General features: G+C 40.5%; 1 protein-coding gene across 8 annotated transcripts in view; it reads right to left on the reverse strand.

The window, feature by feature from the left end:
* CFAP20DC (CFAP20 domain containing) overlaps positions 1-13,467 on the reverse strand; it is a 171,430-nt gene that overhangs the window by 61,088 nt on the left and 96,875 nt on the right. For 7 of the 8 annotated variants that reach the window (XM_084634935.1, XM_084634931.1, XM_084634930.1 and 4 more), the window contains one exon: positions 11,574-11,981. The exons of the other annotated variant lie outside the window; for it this stretch is intronic. In XM_084634935.1, the coding sequence (XP_084491061.1) occupies positions 11,574-11,981 (408 nt within the window). The remainder of the gene's footprint in view (positions 1-11,573; positions 11,982-13,467) is intronic. 8 annotated transcript variants of the gene reach the window in all.

Consider the following 13,467-nt stretch of genomic DNA (forward strand, 5'->3'; position numbering starts at 1 on the left):
ATTTGTTACATATGTATACAATTTATCAATGTTTTTACAGAGTGTTTGTTTTTAGAGTGCCTTTATATTGTAAAGCACCTGGAGTGGCTTTTGCAGTTGGGAATGGCAGTTTAATAAATTTATGTTAACCTATTTTAAAAAGTGTAAATTTTGTATTACAATGTTTTTTTTCAGTCCAAGCCTCTTTCATCACTGTCAAAAAGTGCTTGACACTCTGATCCAAAGAAGATTTGCATCAAAATAACAGAACCAATTTAAACAAATTTTGAAAGGGGGAAAAGAAATGTGCCTGCAACCTGACAACCAGCAAGCCAAGTTTCAGTCTGAAGTGATCTGAGGTGGTCAAGATATTACTACAATACAGGGTTTATAATGAAAGGGCACTAGGGGATGACATCTAATTCTAAAGTCTTACTGCTAAAAATTCTCCATTTTTATCACACATCTCAAGCCCTTTGCCATATTCCTCTATAGAGAACAGGTCTTTGGATTATCAGATTTTCCTACAATATAGTCTTAAACACTGGGACACTATTTTCTGAGACAGCCAGCCAGGTAGTCTTGCCAAGTCTTCTATGGTCCACAAGATTTTACATCATTGCAGAATCCAGGAGTCAGGGATGTGAATGTGCAAGATTACTGTTACCACTTGAGACTAAATGTGATCTACAAGAATTCCCTTGTTCGGTCCAATGTGGAAAAGCAATGGGACTTAAACAATCTTCTCTCTGTTCAGAATGTTCAGATGTCTCAAACATTTACGGTTAACCAGTGACTTTTAGGAAATCAGTGCAGAAGTAGCTATATTTGTCCTGATCGGGGAGATTACTTTGGTTTCATAATATTGCACAGAAGTTGAATCAATTCTCTCTATACTTCTCTGATGAACTGGATAAGGTCTCCTACCTGAGGAGGTGATACTCACCCAGGGCTGGATTTAGGGGCAGGTGACCCAGGCAACCTGGTTTTGTTGTTAGCGGCAAAAGGGAAAATAGAATGTTTGAAGTAACATGTTTCCGGTATTCCGTAGGTGGATTCATTTTTCACTGACCTCCTAGAACGTTCTGGACCTTTGTAGAATCTCATGGAGCCTTCCAGACTTTCTGAGAACTACATTTTCCTCAAACCTTCGAGAATGTTGTCAGCCATTCCCCCATGGGTATATATGGGGTGGGGCATCGCCAGTCAGTGAGATGTAAATACAGATTTACAGATCCTAGCATGCAAATTTATCATCTTATATGACAGGAATAAATCAGGCATGTAAATCCTGCAAAGTCGCGAAATAGACTACAAATAAAATAAAAATAAGGTATTCAAAAGTTTAACAAATGGGGGGGAGGGGGGCTCCTAAAGACGCTCCTTGCCTGGGGCGCTATTTGGTCTAGGGCTGGCCCTCTACTCACCTTTGTGAATCTGGACACATTTTAATCCAGGAATTTTTGCACCTGATAGTCTTTCTAATCTATTTTTAAAGGCATTCATTCTTATGATTTCTGGGTAACTGTCCTGAACATTTTAACACTGTATTTTTAGCTCCAGGCTCTACTCCTGTAATATGTGATAACTATCACCACAGTTTAATCCTACAATAGCACAAGCCAGATTCTCTAGACTCTTACAGAATAGAATACGTATGCAATAATCTGAGGTTTTATTAGTAACATCAAGACATTAGTGTGAAAAACCTGCTTTTTCATTTTTTGTGTCAATCATCCATGTGAGCTTTAGCTACTGTAAATATCTATTTTATTAATCTTGCTGAAGTTGTTAAAAGCTTTTCTGTCGATTCTCCCACTGATTAACTTTGTTTTATCGGAACTTCCATCATATTTGTCAATCCTCCTATGTAGTGACTGACTGGCATGGAGTTATTCAGATGGCATGAACTCATGAAACACCTGCAGTCTCTTTCAGAGCTCAAATAATAGAATGTTCACTATCCTTCCCCTTTACTTAAGGGGAAACTGCTTTTTATCCTGACATTTGCCTCTTCTCTTAAGTCTCTACAGAAACAGCTTACACTTTGGAATCTTTTTATAAGAATTCGAAACACACAGCACAGTTTTGTCTTTTGAATCTTTTTGTGCTTATCTGAAAATATCAAGGTTTTGGCAATTGGTTTCCCTCCCCAGTAACACACTTATTTTTCAGGCAATTAAAACATTTAGAGAAGAGAGGACTGGCTCATTCTCTCTCTCCTTTATCCTTCCCTACAATAACCTCTTTATTATTAAATAAAACAAAGTTTGGGGGAAATTATTTTGCTGCTTCAGATGCCCACCACATAATGCTTTGATAGGATTAATCATTTCTTAGTTGATTTTCAAAGAGAGAATTTGAAAATTGAATTTGAAATTAAGTTCACTTTGTATTTTATAAGGCATTTTTGATGTAAACATATTTTTGCCATGCACTTAAATTTTTCTAAACTGAATACTTCAGTTAGTAATTAAAAGTTTGTGTTTCTGTATATCCTCTCCTTATGATAAGAAACATTTATTAAGTGCCTGAACTTTGCTGGATTGACAAAACCTGTTATTTAAAGACATTTTTTCAGTTTAAAGATGTATGTAATGACATTTGCATTGTACTAGGTTCATGTGATTTATTCAGTATTATTTGAATGCAGTTATACGTGCGGAAAAGTTTAATTACCAGCTATCTACATGGTTTCAATATTACCCAGAAGGCTGTACTTCCTTCTTAATTAAAAATATTTGACCATAATAATAGAGAACTCTATTAAAACATGAATAAAACATTGCAAGCAACCAGGTCCTTAAAGTTTCCTAAGTAGTTTTCCAATCAATTTCATTAAGAGTTGCTTAAGCATTTTACCAGTGCTCTGTATGAGATGAACAGAAGACACTGCTTCTATGTAAACTCTCATTTTGGCATGAAACTACCTGGGTCATAAAGCTACTTCACTTTCTTTTGGATTCTCAGAACACTGAAACATGTTTCAACATGGAATATATAAAGACTAGTTACCAGTGACAATCATATTAAAATGGGACTGTCTGGTTACATTTAACAATGTCTCACTTCCAGCATGTTTTCCTGAAACTCAATGGGAGCCCAGGTTTTCGATGCATACACTGTAAAAGCATTCCTAGATCTAGGACTGTATGTGTTCTGACTTTAAAATAATGTACAGAAAAGTCAATTTCAAATCATCTCTCTTCTCAAATCATGCCAAACCAACCTAATTTCCTTCTCTGACAGGGTTACTTGCTTAGGTGATAAGGGGAAGCAGTAGACATGATACGTCTTGATTTTACGGATGCAACTATCATTTAAAAAACTACCCCTTTAAACGACAAATTATATTGGTTAACCGTTTACTCGTTAACAAGCTCACAACCTACCCCTGGCTTGGCGGGGGGGCACTCTGCTGTCTCTCCTGGGAGGTGGAGTACAGTGGGCTAGGGGATCGTTTGCATGTGCATGGCTGGGCATGTTCTGATCTCACCCCTCGCTCTCCCAATTACTAGGTGCTGCCTAGCAGCTAGTTCGGCGCATTGCTGCTGGGAGAGCAGTGGTGCCAGGGCAGATCCAAGTGTTCTGGCAGATCCAGTGGTGCCTGGGCAGACCCACTGCCGCAGCCAGCTGCAAGAGAAGCAGAGCGGAGGGGGCGCAGGGCTGCCCCAAGCAGTGCCCTCTCCGCCAGGCACAGGCTGATTCAGCGGTGCCCCAAGCTGCGAGAGCTCTGCAAGCTTCAGTGCCCTCTGGCTATTGCCGTGGAGTTTTTAATGTGCACAGTAGGTACTGCATCACAACACTATTTTACCAATCTGTTTTAAACATTAACTGCAATATATTAATGGTAAGACTACTACTTATCGGTTAACCGCTTAACATTTTACATCCCTACTTGATTGAGTTAGGCTTTTAATACAGTTCCACATAACATGCTCCTAAGCAAAGTAAGGATATGTGGACTACATGAAATTACTATAAGGTGGGTACACAACTAGTTCAAAGAGTGTAGTCAAAGAGTAATCATCATCAATGGTTTGCTGTCAGACTGGGAGGACGTACCTAATGGGGTCCTTCAGTCCTGGGTCTGGAACTATTCAATATTTTCATTAATGACTTGGATAATGGAGTGGAGAGTATGCTTATAAAATTTGCAGATGACACCAAATTGGGAGGGGTTGCAAGCACTTTGGAGGGCAGGATTAGAATTCAAAACAACCACGACATATTAGAGGATTGGTCTGAGATCATAATGATGAAATTCAAAGACGAATGCAAAGTACTACACCTAGAAAGGAAAAATCAACTGCACAACTACAAAAGGGGGAATAACTGGCTAGGTGACACTACTGCTAAAAGGGGTTTTGGGGATATAGTGTTTCAGAAATTGAATAGGTGTCAACAACGTGATGCAGTTGGGAAAAAGGCTAATATAATTTTGAGGTTTATTAATAGGAGTGTTGTATGAAAGATATGGGAGATTATTGTCCTGCTCTGCTCTGGTGAGGCCTCAGCTGGAGTAAAGTGTCCAATTCTGAGTGCTACACCTTAGGAAAGCTGTGGGGTAAGCTGAAGAGAGCCCAGAGTAGAGCAACAAAGGTTTAGAAAACCTGACCTACAAGGAAAGATGAAAAAACCTGGGAATGTTTAGTCTTGAGAAAAGAAGACTGCAGGGGACCCAATAACAGTCTGCACATATGTTGTGGGCTGTTATAAAGAGGACGGTTTCACCACGTGTGTGCTGCAAAGAGGCACAGGAGACACATTGCAGGAGATAGACCTCCCCCAAAAGAACTCCTAGAACATCCAATTTCATTCCAAAGGTTCATTACTCTCACTGTTAAAAACGTACGCCTTACATAGTGATCAACTGTTCTCCCTGTCCACTGGAGGTACAACAAGTGTAATGGACTTAATCTGAAGCAAGGGAGATATCAATTAGATATTAGGTAAACTTTCTAACAAAAGGTGTGTTTAAGCTCTGGAACAGGTTTCCAAGGGAGGTTGTGGAATTCTTATCACTGGAGGATTTTAAGAACAAGTTGGACAAACATGTTATCAGGGATGGTCTAGGTTTACTTGGTCCTGCCTCAGGGCTTTGGGCTGGACTTGATGACCTCTTGAGGTCCATTCCAGGGCTACATTTCTATGATTCTCTATTAACTTTAGAATGCCTGGAATGATCTATATTTTTATAATACTCTAATATCAGAAAAAATATAAGATTTTATTTGTTAATGGAGCCTGTTTTCTAATGGTAAAACAAGGCAATATTGAAAGTGAATCAGCATCTTTTCAATTTTGGGACACAATGTGGAACAGCAGTACCACAAAGAGAAGCATCAGAGGACTACCAAATAAAGACTTTGAGTGGAAAAAATATTTTCAAACTTTGATCAAATACTATACGTGTAAGTCTGTCAAAAAATGCTGCCTATCATGCTGATGAGCATTGTCCCACTGTATTTCCCCCCTTCTGTCTGTATCCATCTGTTGTCTCTTGTCTTATACCTAGAATGTATGATCCTGGGGGAGCAACCACCTTTTTGTTCTCTGTTTTACAATGCCTCGCACAATGGGGTCCTGATCTATGACTATGGCTCCTAGGTGCTACAGTAATGCAAATAATAATAAATAATAGTAAGTCTGTCAGATCTGCTATATATATATTTTGTGGCAATAAAAAAAAAATCGTATCAGCCATCCATATACCGCCACATCCATCTTGCAAACACATTTTATGCATGTTAGTAACTTTATACACAAGAGTACTATCATTAAGAGTCTAACCATTCTGTTAGAAATTGTAACCAAACATTTGAGACCAAAGGAAAAATGACAGCTCTTCCCTTCCATGTTTAAAAACTAACCAGTTCAGCCAACAAAAAACATGCATGTACTTTTTTAAGATGAAGAAATTAACTCGTTTCATAGGGCATTGAAAATTTGAAAAAACCTTCCTGCTGGGAAGAAGTTTTCAGTTAAATAAATAAGTTTTCAGTCTCACAAGATTCCTCAGTTTGCCCCAATGTGCTTTGTGGACCTACACAACTTTTGCCTAGTTGCCACTCTTACTCTCAGCTGCAGCAAGAAGGTATTGGAGAGGAAGGACCATTAGCAGAGGTTTTTCATTCTCCACCCCTGAGGTAGCTGTCCTGTTTTTTTCAGTTGTTTCTCTTTTTAGCCACGACTTCTCTTTCACTGCACTTGAAGTGCCCCAACGACTACACGTGCTCATTTTCTGAGTGCTACTATTTTTAATTGTCTCACTGAGTCCACTTTACAGAGGATCAGGACCATGAAAGAGGAAGTTACTCACCTTGTGTAGTTACCATGGTTCTTCGAGACGTGTCCCTTTGGCTGCTCCAAAGTAGGTGTGCTTGTGTCCCTGCACTGCTGATTGGAGAACTTCGGTAGCAGTGTCTGTTAGGCCCGCACATGCGCTGTCTCTCCTTGTGCCCCGCCACAAGGCTAGCCAGCAGGCATGGGCTAACCCCGCTCAGTTCCTTCTCTACCGCAGAGTCACAGACAAGAACTCTGAAGTAGAGGGGAGGAGGGTGGGTTGTGGAGCACCCATAGCGACACACATTGTTACTGCACAAGGTGAGTAGCTTCCTCTTCTTCTTAGGTGGGGCCATTCCCAAGGAAGGTGACTGATATGGAGATCAGCCTCAGGGAGTGTACAAATATCAGCTGGAGGTGTCATGTTGTGAACCTGATAACACTGATTGAAAGCCCTGACGGGCCGGATCTGACCTGCGGGCCGTAGTTTGCCCTTCCCTGCTCTACTGTGTAGTAATACCTCTTGTACTTTCTCCAAGCAGGAGCTTTCTATGTGTTGGAACCATAAAGGAGCCAAGCCTTTAGGCGGAGAATCCCCAGGTTGGGATGTAGAGTACATCCTTCATTCTGCGAGAGGAGGTATGGCCTGGTTTGTCATGAGTTGTGACAGGTAATGGTACCAAGTCTGTTCTTATTTTGCCAAAACGACCAGTATGACATGTTCTCCTTCTCTTTTTATTTTTAATAGGACTTTCGATAGCAGAGGAAATGGAGGAAAGGCATAGAGAAGGTCCCTGTCCCAGGGAAGGAGAGCGTTGCCCAGCATGTGTTGCCCCATCCCTGAAGGAGAAGAAACTGAGGGGGGTAGCCCGTGTGCACTGGCTAGCATCATGGTGAGACCTGACCGCTACCAAAGTTCTCTGATCAGCAGCACAGGGGCGCGAGCACGCCGACAGCGGAGCATCCATAGAGCCGGTACTCGAAGAAGAATGATATTTTTTAAATTCTAACACTCTGCAAGTTTGATCTGAGCCACAAAAACAAAGATTTAGGTTTTTTTAAGATTTAGATTCTAGGTTATGCTCAAATAAATTGGTTAGTCTCTAAGGTGCCACAAGTATTCCATTCTAGGTTTTAACTAACAATTTACTTGTACAGGAGCGTTAATCATAGAAAGGAATTCACTTCCTTTTAGCATCAAAGCCCTCTGAGTCAGAAACAGAGCAGGTAGCTATGAAGTAACAGAAGGTAAAGAATCAGACTGGAAATAAGGCATTAATGTTTAACGATGAGAGTAATTAACCACTGGAACAATTTACTAAGGGGCATGGTGGAGTCTTCATCACTGACAATTTTTAAATCAAGACTGGATGTTTTTCTAAAAAAAAAAATCTGCTCTAGAAATTAATTTGGGGAAGTTTTTTGTCCCTGTGTTTAGACTAGATATCATAATGGTCCCTGGAATCTGTGTTACATGGTAGCTTGGGAAAGGACTGTAGAAAAAGAATTACAATGATGTAGTGGGAAGATATTTTGGAAAAAAAAGTCCACAATCTGCATTATATTCCAGAAAAGGCATTACAACACATTATAGCAATAGCCTATCACTTCAGGGAGTCTGGAAACAATATAGGACAAATAACCCCAAAACTCCTAGAGAAATTATGGAGCAATAGGTTCCTTGCCCACAAGTAGTGGGAATACCACTAAAACAGCCTTTTGGGGAATCTGTTCCTATATTATCTCAACACAACGATTGTGTGATCCAGTAGTTTTCCTGCTGGGAATACCTGGAATCGATGACCTGCTGTAAGAACAATGGGTAACATGCCTGTTGGTGACAGTTGCCATGCACTTTGTTACACATTGGAAGAAACTAACTCTCCTGAAGGGACCAGCTGGCATATGTGAGTGTGCACTATTTCATTCACGTACAAATTAACAGCCATGAATAGACAGATGGATGTAATGGACAAGGCTATCAGCCATGGAGCAAGGGCTAAAACTAAAGCCACTACCTGCCCTCCTTCCCCTATAGTGCGGCATGCTAGAAGACATTAGAAATTTGCAATTAGGGAGAAGGACTGAGCTGCTTGTGGGGTGGCACTGCCTTATACACCATGGGACGATGCCACCACCCTCATGCAAGATCTCGTGAACCTCCTCCGCCCCCCCAACAGAGATGGCTTTTCAAGGCAGTTCTGCAACTTGACACCAGGGTGCCAGATCCCACAAGTGGGAATACACAGATGCCCTCATGAAAGATTCTGTGACTTTGTGAAGGGCAGGAACTAGAAAACAGATTGTCCCCAAATCAACATTATAGCTGGGTTTTAGAGATGACAGCTAGGAGGGTTGTGCCAGCGTCACATTTTCCCCTCCACTGGCAGAAGTTCTGGTGGGTGAAGAAAGGAGAGAGGCCATGCTCAGAAGCCTGAGTAACATGTCTGGACTACCCCCAGTTAATTCAGGAAGAAGTGCAATTCATTTATAATGGATTGAGGATGGGCCAGGAGCTGGGAAAAGAAGGCTTATATTCCAAACAGCAAAGTATGACACTGCCTAAAGTGTGTCATAAGAACATGCTCTTTGATCTGCTGCCTATAGAATGTGCTTGCAAGTAAAAAACTAATTTCTCATTCAAAGCAGACTTTTTAATACATAACTTGAGAAGAAAATCCTTAACGCTTAAGTAATGTCCTGTCATTTGTGTGAAATGGGCTAATTTATTCTCACATCACTGCATGTAGCCATAAGGAGAATACAAGAGGGAAAAAAAAATCACATGGGGAAAAAATCAATTTGATCGACTTGAACACAGTCCCCAAAGTAGCCAGGGATTTAGTCTCTGACACTGCCTTACTGTTAGCCTTCAATCAGATCATTTATTATTGTTCAGGACTGCTGCAGAGAGACTATGAAGTGCACAGACTAGTGATCGTTTTATGGTTTCTCCTGTAGATTGCTATTGAAACTCTATCAATTTTTCTTCCTAGCCTTTCTGCCCAAAACTATGCCTGCATTTGTAATTCACACACTTTGAGAACTTGAGTTGTATGACTATTCAAGCTTATTATCTTTTTGTTTGCAAACCCTAGCGATTTCTGTTTGTAGGTACAGTGCTATTTTATATGCAATGCAACTTTAAGAACCCAAACTTGGGAACTGAAGTATGCTTTTTAAACACAGATGTGGTGAAATATATTTTGCATATATCTGGATGAAATATATACTATTTTATTATTTCTCAACTGATGCTAATGATTTATAGAATCATAGAAATGTAGGACAGCAAAGGACCAAGATGTCATCTAGTCCAGCCCCTTGCGTTCAGGAAGGCCACATAAACCCTGGGCATTCTACAACCACCCTTGGAAGCTTGTTCCACACCTTAACTACCTTATAACTAGAAATTTTTTCCTAATATCTAAAACTAAATCTCCCTTGCTGCAGATTAAGCCCATTACTTCTTGTCCTGCCTTCAGTGGACATGGTAACAATTGACAACCATCCTCTTTATAACAGCCAGTAACACCTTTGAAGACTGTTATCAGGCCCCCCACCCCCATCTTCTTTTCTCAAGACTAAATATTCCCAGGTTTTTTTAACCTTTCCTCATAGGTCAGGTTTTCTAAACCTTTTGTCATCTTTGTTGCTCTCCTCTGGACTGTCTTCAGTTTATCCACAGCTTTCCTAAAATATTGTGCTCAGAACTGGACACAATACTCCCTCTGAGGCCCCAGTGCCAAGTAGAGTGGGACAATTACCTCTCAGGTCTTATGTACAACACTCCTGTTCATACACCCCCAGAATGAAAATAGCCTTGCTCACAACTGCACCTTACTGTTAACTCATTTTCAATATGCGATTCACTATAACCCCCAGATCCTTTTCAGCAGTTCTAACACCTAGCCAGTTATTCCCCATTTTGCAGTTGTGCATTTGATTTTTCCTTCCTAAGGGAAGTACTTACCTTTATTGAATTTCATCTTGTTTTAAGTCAGATCAATTCTCCAAAAGCCACCCACCTGCAAGAATGGGTGGGGGAACTTGATGGGGCCAGTGATGAAAGGGGAACAGTCCCAGTAGCAAGGGAGAGAGACACTTGCTAAGGGACATTATGTAGCTCCTCTCCCTAGGAGTCTTTGGCACTCATTGGCCAGCTGGGAGAGAGGGATGCTGACTGACTAGCATTCCCCAGCTGCCAGGATTTAGCCCAGCATTAAGGGCCCTGTGGAGGCTCTTTTGACTCCATTCCAGCAGCCTGCCCTACCCACCTGCACTAGGAATGGGAACCTGGCCTGACAGATGCTGCGGGTCTAGCCAATCATGGGCCAATTGGCAAAAGACCAGGGAGTTCCTTGCAGCACCTTCAAGCCACAATGGGTTAAGCAGGGATGCACTTATTACCTAACTAAGGTACCAGGGTAAAGTTGTTTATTCATTGCAACTTGTGGCCAATTTCCAGTGCGATTAAGAGAATAAAATGAATGGTTCCCAGAGTTAAAAGACGTGGGATTTTGGTGTTGGGCCTTGGGCTCATGGGATAGGGCGAGACCTTGTGGCCTTCATGGGCCAAGGTCCCCGCCCTGCTGCACAATTTGTCCCCCCTCATGTGGAGAAGGGTGCTAGGACTCAGAGAGCAGAGACCTACCATGCATTATGGGTTATATGGTAAGAAGCCCCGTAACCTGGCGGCAGTTATGGGTTATTTGGCAAGGAGCCATATGTGTAACCCCTGCACTGGACTCAATTAAATGCCTGGTATAGGAGAATATGGGAGTTGGGCTGGTAGCACCCCTCTACTTTGTTAAAGTTTAATAAAAGTTGCAGCCTGCCACTTATTTCCATGTATGTGTCTGACCTCATTTTGCCCGTGTCCACATCAATTTGAATTCTAATGCTGTCCTCCAAAGTGTTTGCAACCCCTCCCAGCTTGGTGTCATCTGCAAACCTTACATGCATACTCTCTCATTCTATTACCCAAGTCACTAATGAAAATATTGAATAATACCGGACCAAGGACTGATCCCCGCTAGACCTCACAAAATACATCCTCCCAGTTTGACAATGAACCATTGATAACTACTCTTTGAGTACGACCTATCAATCCGTTGTGCACAAACCTTATAGTAATTTCATCTAGACCCCATTTTCCTCATTTGCTGGTGAGAATGTCATGTGGGACTGTGTCAAAACCCTTACTAAAACCCAATATATTAGATATACATTAGTATAGGTTTGGACCCAGTTACAGCCTTTCTGTTCAAACAATGTAAATCATTTAATTCCAAAGCAAAATCACTTACAGGAGTCTCAGCTTTCAGACTTGAATTCTCTCGTAAGATTTCTTTGAGGGACTTTTTACTTATTGATGCTCTTAATTCACTCACTGATGTATCCTTTGTTTTTTCAAAGGTGCTTGGGCTTTCCTTAGAGAATTCAGGTTTACTTCCAGTTGGAGAAAGACAGGGGGTAGGCATCAAGCTTCTTGGAATGTTATCAGGCTCTACTTTTTTCACAACCGAATCTTGTGGGGCTGAGGATAGTGTTTTCAGGCAGCTATGTTTGCTATATCCTTTATACTTCCAGTACTCAGGACTCCCTGACATCATCTTTAATGGAATCCCTTTAAAAACTGTCGAATCAGATGACCCTGATGTACTGTGGCTGGTTTTGAGGTTTGAAGCACCTTGGATGAATTCACTGGGGTCATCCTAAATTTGGGAAAGAAAACAACAGTGATTTTGAGAGGAAACTACCCTCCACTTGTTTAAGATCTGTTTGCAAATATTTAGTCCTAAGATTTCAAAATTGCTCTCTAATTATGATGGCTTAATTTGAGATTTTTCAATGGTTTTGAGCATCTCCTGCTCCCAGTGAAGGAGAATGGAGCGTTGGGTGCTCAGGACCTTTACAAAAATCAGGTTTATGTATCTCAAGTTGGGCACCCCAAAATGACAGCATGCTTTAAACGTATAGGCCTAAATTCCTGTTCTAATTCAGAATGCTGGAAATTCCAAAAGTCTGTATGTCATAAATATACTTTTTAGTATAATGTGGCTTACACACTTGTGCTAACCAATAACATTGATGTAAGGTGGAAAAGTCAACAATGTTGATATCCGCTTGACTATTGTAGTGGTAGGGGAAACTTTAACATATTGTATAGAAATCCTCAACATATCTGTCTGCAGAGATCACCTTGCCCTTTTTTGAAAGTTACTAAAAAAAAATCATTTAGCATATAACACTTTAAGAATACTTTATGAATCCATTATTCCTCTTCCAAACAAGGTCTATACAAAACATCCAAGAATTGCACTTCTGATGTTCCCTTAAAATTTCAACTAAAAAATAAACAGCAAGCAGAAAAATCAAGTGATATTGGAGGAGGAAAGATTGGGTAAACTAGGGATGGTCATCCCATGGTCCTTATTGATACAGGGAAGGGGGAAATGGAGGCCTCCCATCCTTATCCAATCAGGTTCCACACTTCCTGTCTCCCACAGGCACAACACAGTACTACTGTATTTGTTGGAAGGATGGCCACAACATGAACGTTGCATCCTTAAATATGCATATTTCACCTTCTAGGGTCCAATCCTGCTGATATTGAAATCAAAGGGAGTTTTGTCATTCACTTCACTGGGACCAGGACTAGACCCTAAAAGGGGAAATTCATATCTAAAAGAAAACCCTTCATTATATAATAATCTTTACAACAAATATAGTAGCACTGTATTATATAGTTTCATGAAGAATACACTTCTCTCCTATTGCTTTATTTTGTTTTATGTTTTCTTTGAGTAGGTTTACATAAGACACGAGCAGTGAACATTTTGTGGGTTGAGGATAATGATTACATATAGGTCTTTCTCAATGATAGGTTTTTTGTGGTTATCGTATGATTTTGTTCTTAATATAAAAGAAAAAAGTGTTACGGCAGAATAGTCTCTCCTCCCGTCCCCCGCAATCACACACAGGGCTTTCCCTATAAAATGAGCTAAGCAACTTTTCAGCAACCACATCCATATGGAGACCAAAACAATCAACTGTTCATTAATATTTTTATCAAGGGTGCTCAAGTCACAAAGTTTTTATTTTCCCTTAAAAACAGAATTCTAAAGGATAAAAATCCAGAAAAAAGGGGACCCATATTATTTATTAAACCCTTTTATATAGTGCTGTAAATGTACATGA

The sequence above is a fragment of the Lepidochelys olivacea genome, assembly GCF_965140295.1.
Source record: "Lepidochelys olivacea isolate rLepOli2 genome assembly, chromosome: 7".
NCBI classification, from domain to species: domain Eukaryota; kingdom Metazoa; phylum Chordata; order Testudines; family Cheloniidae; genus Lepidochelys; species Lepidochelys olivacea.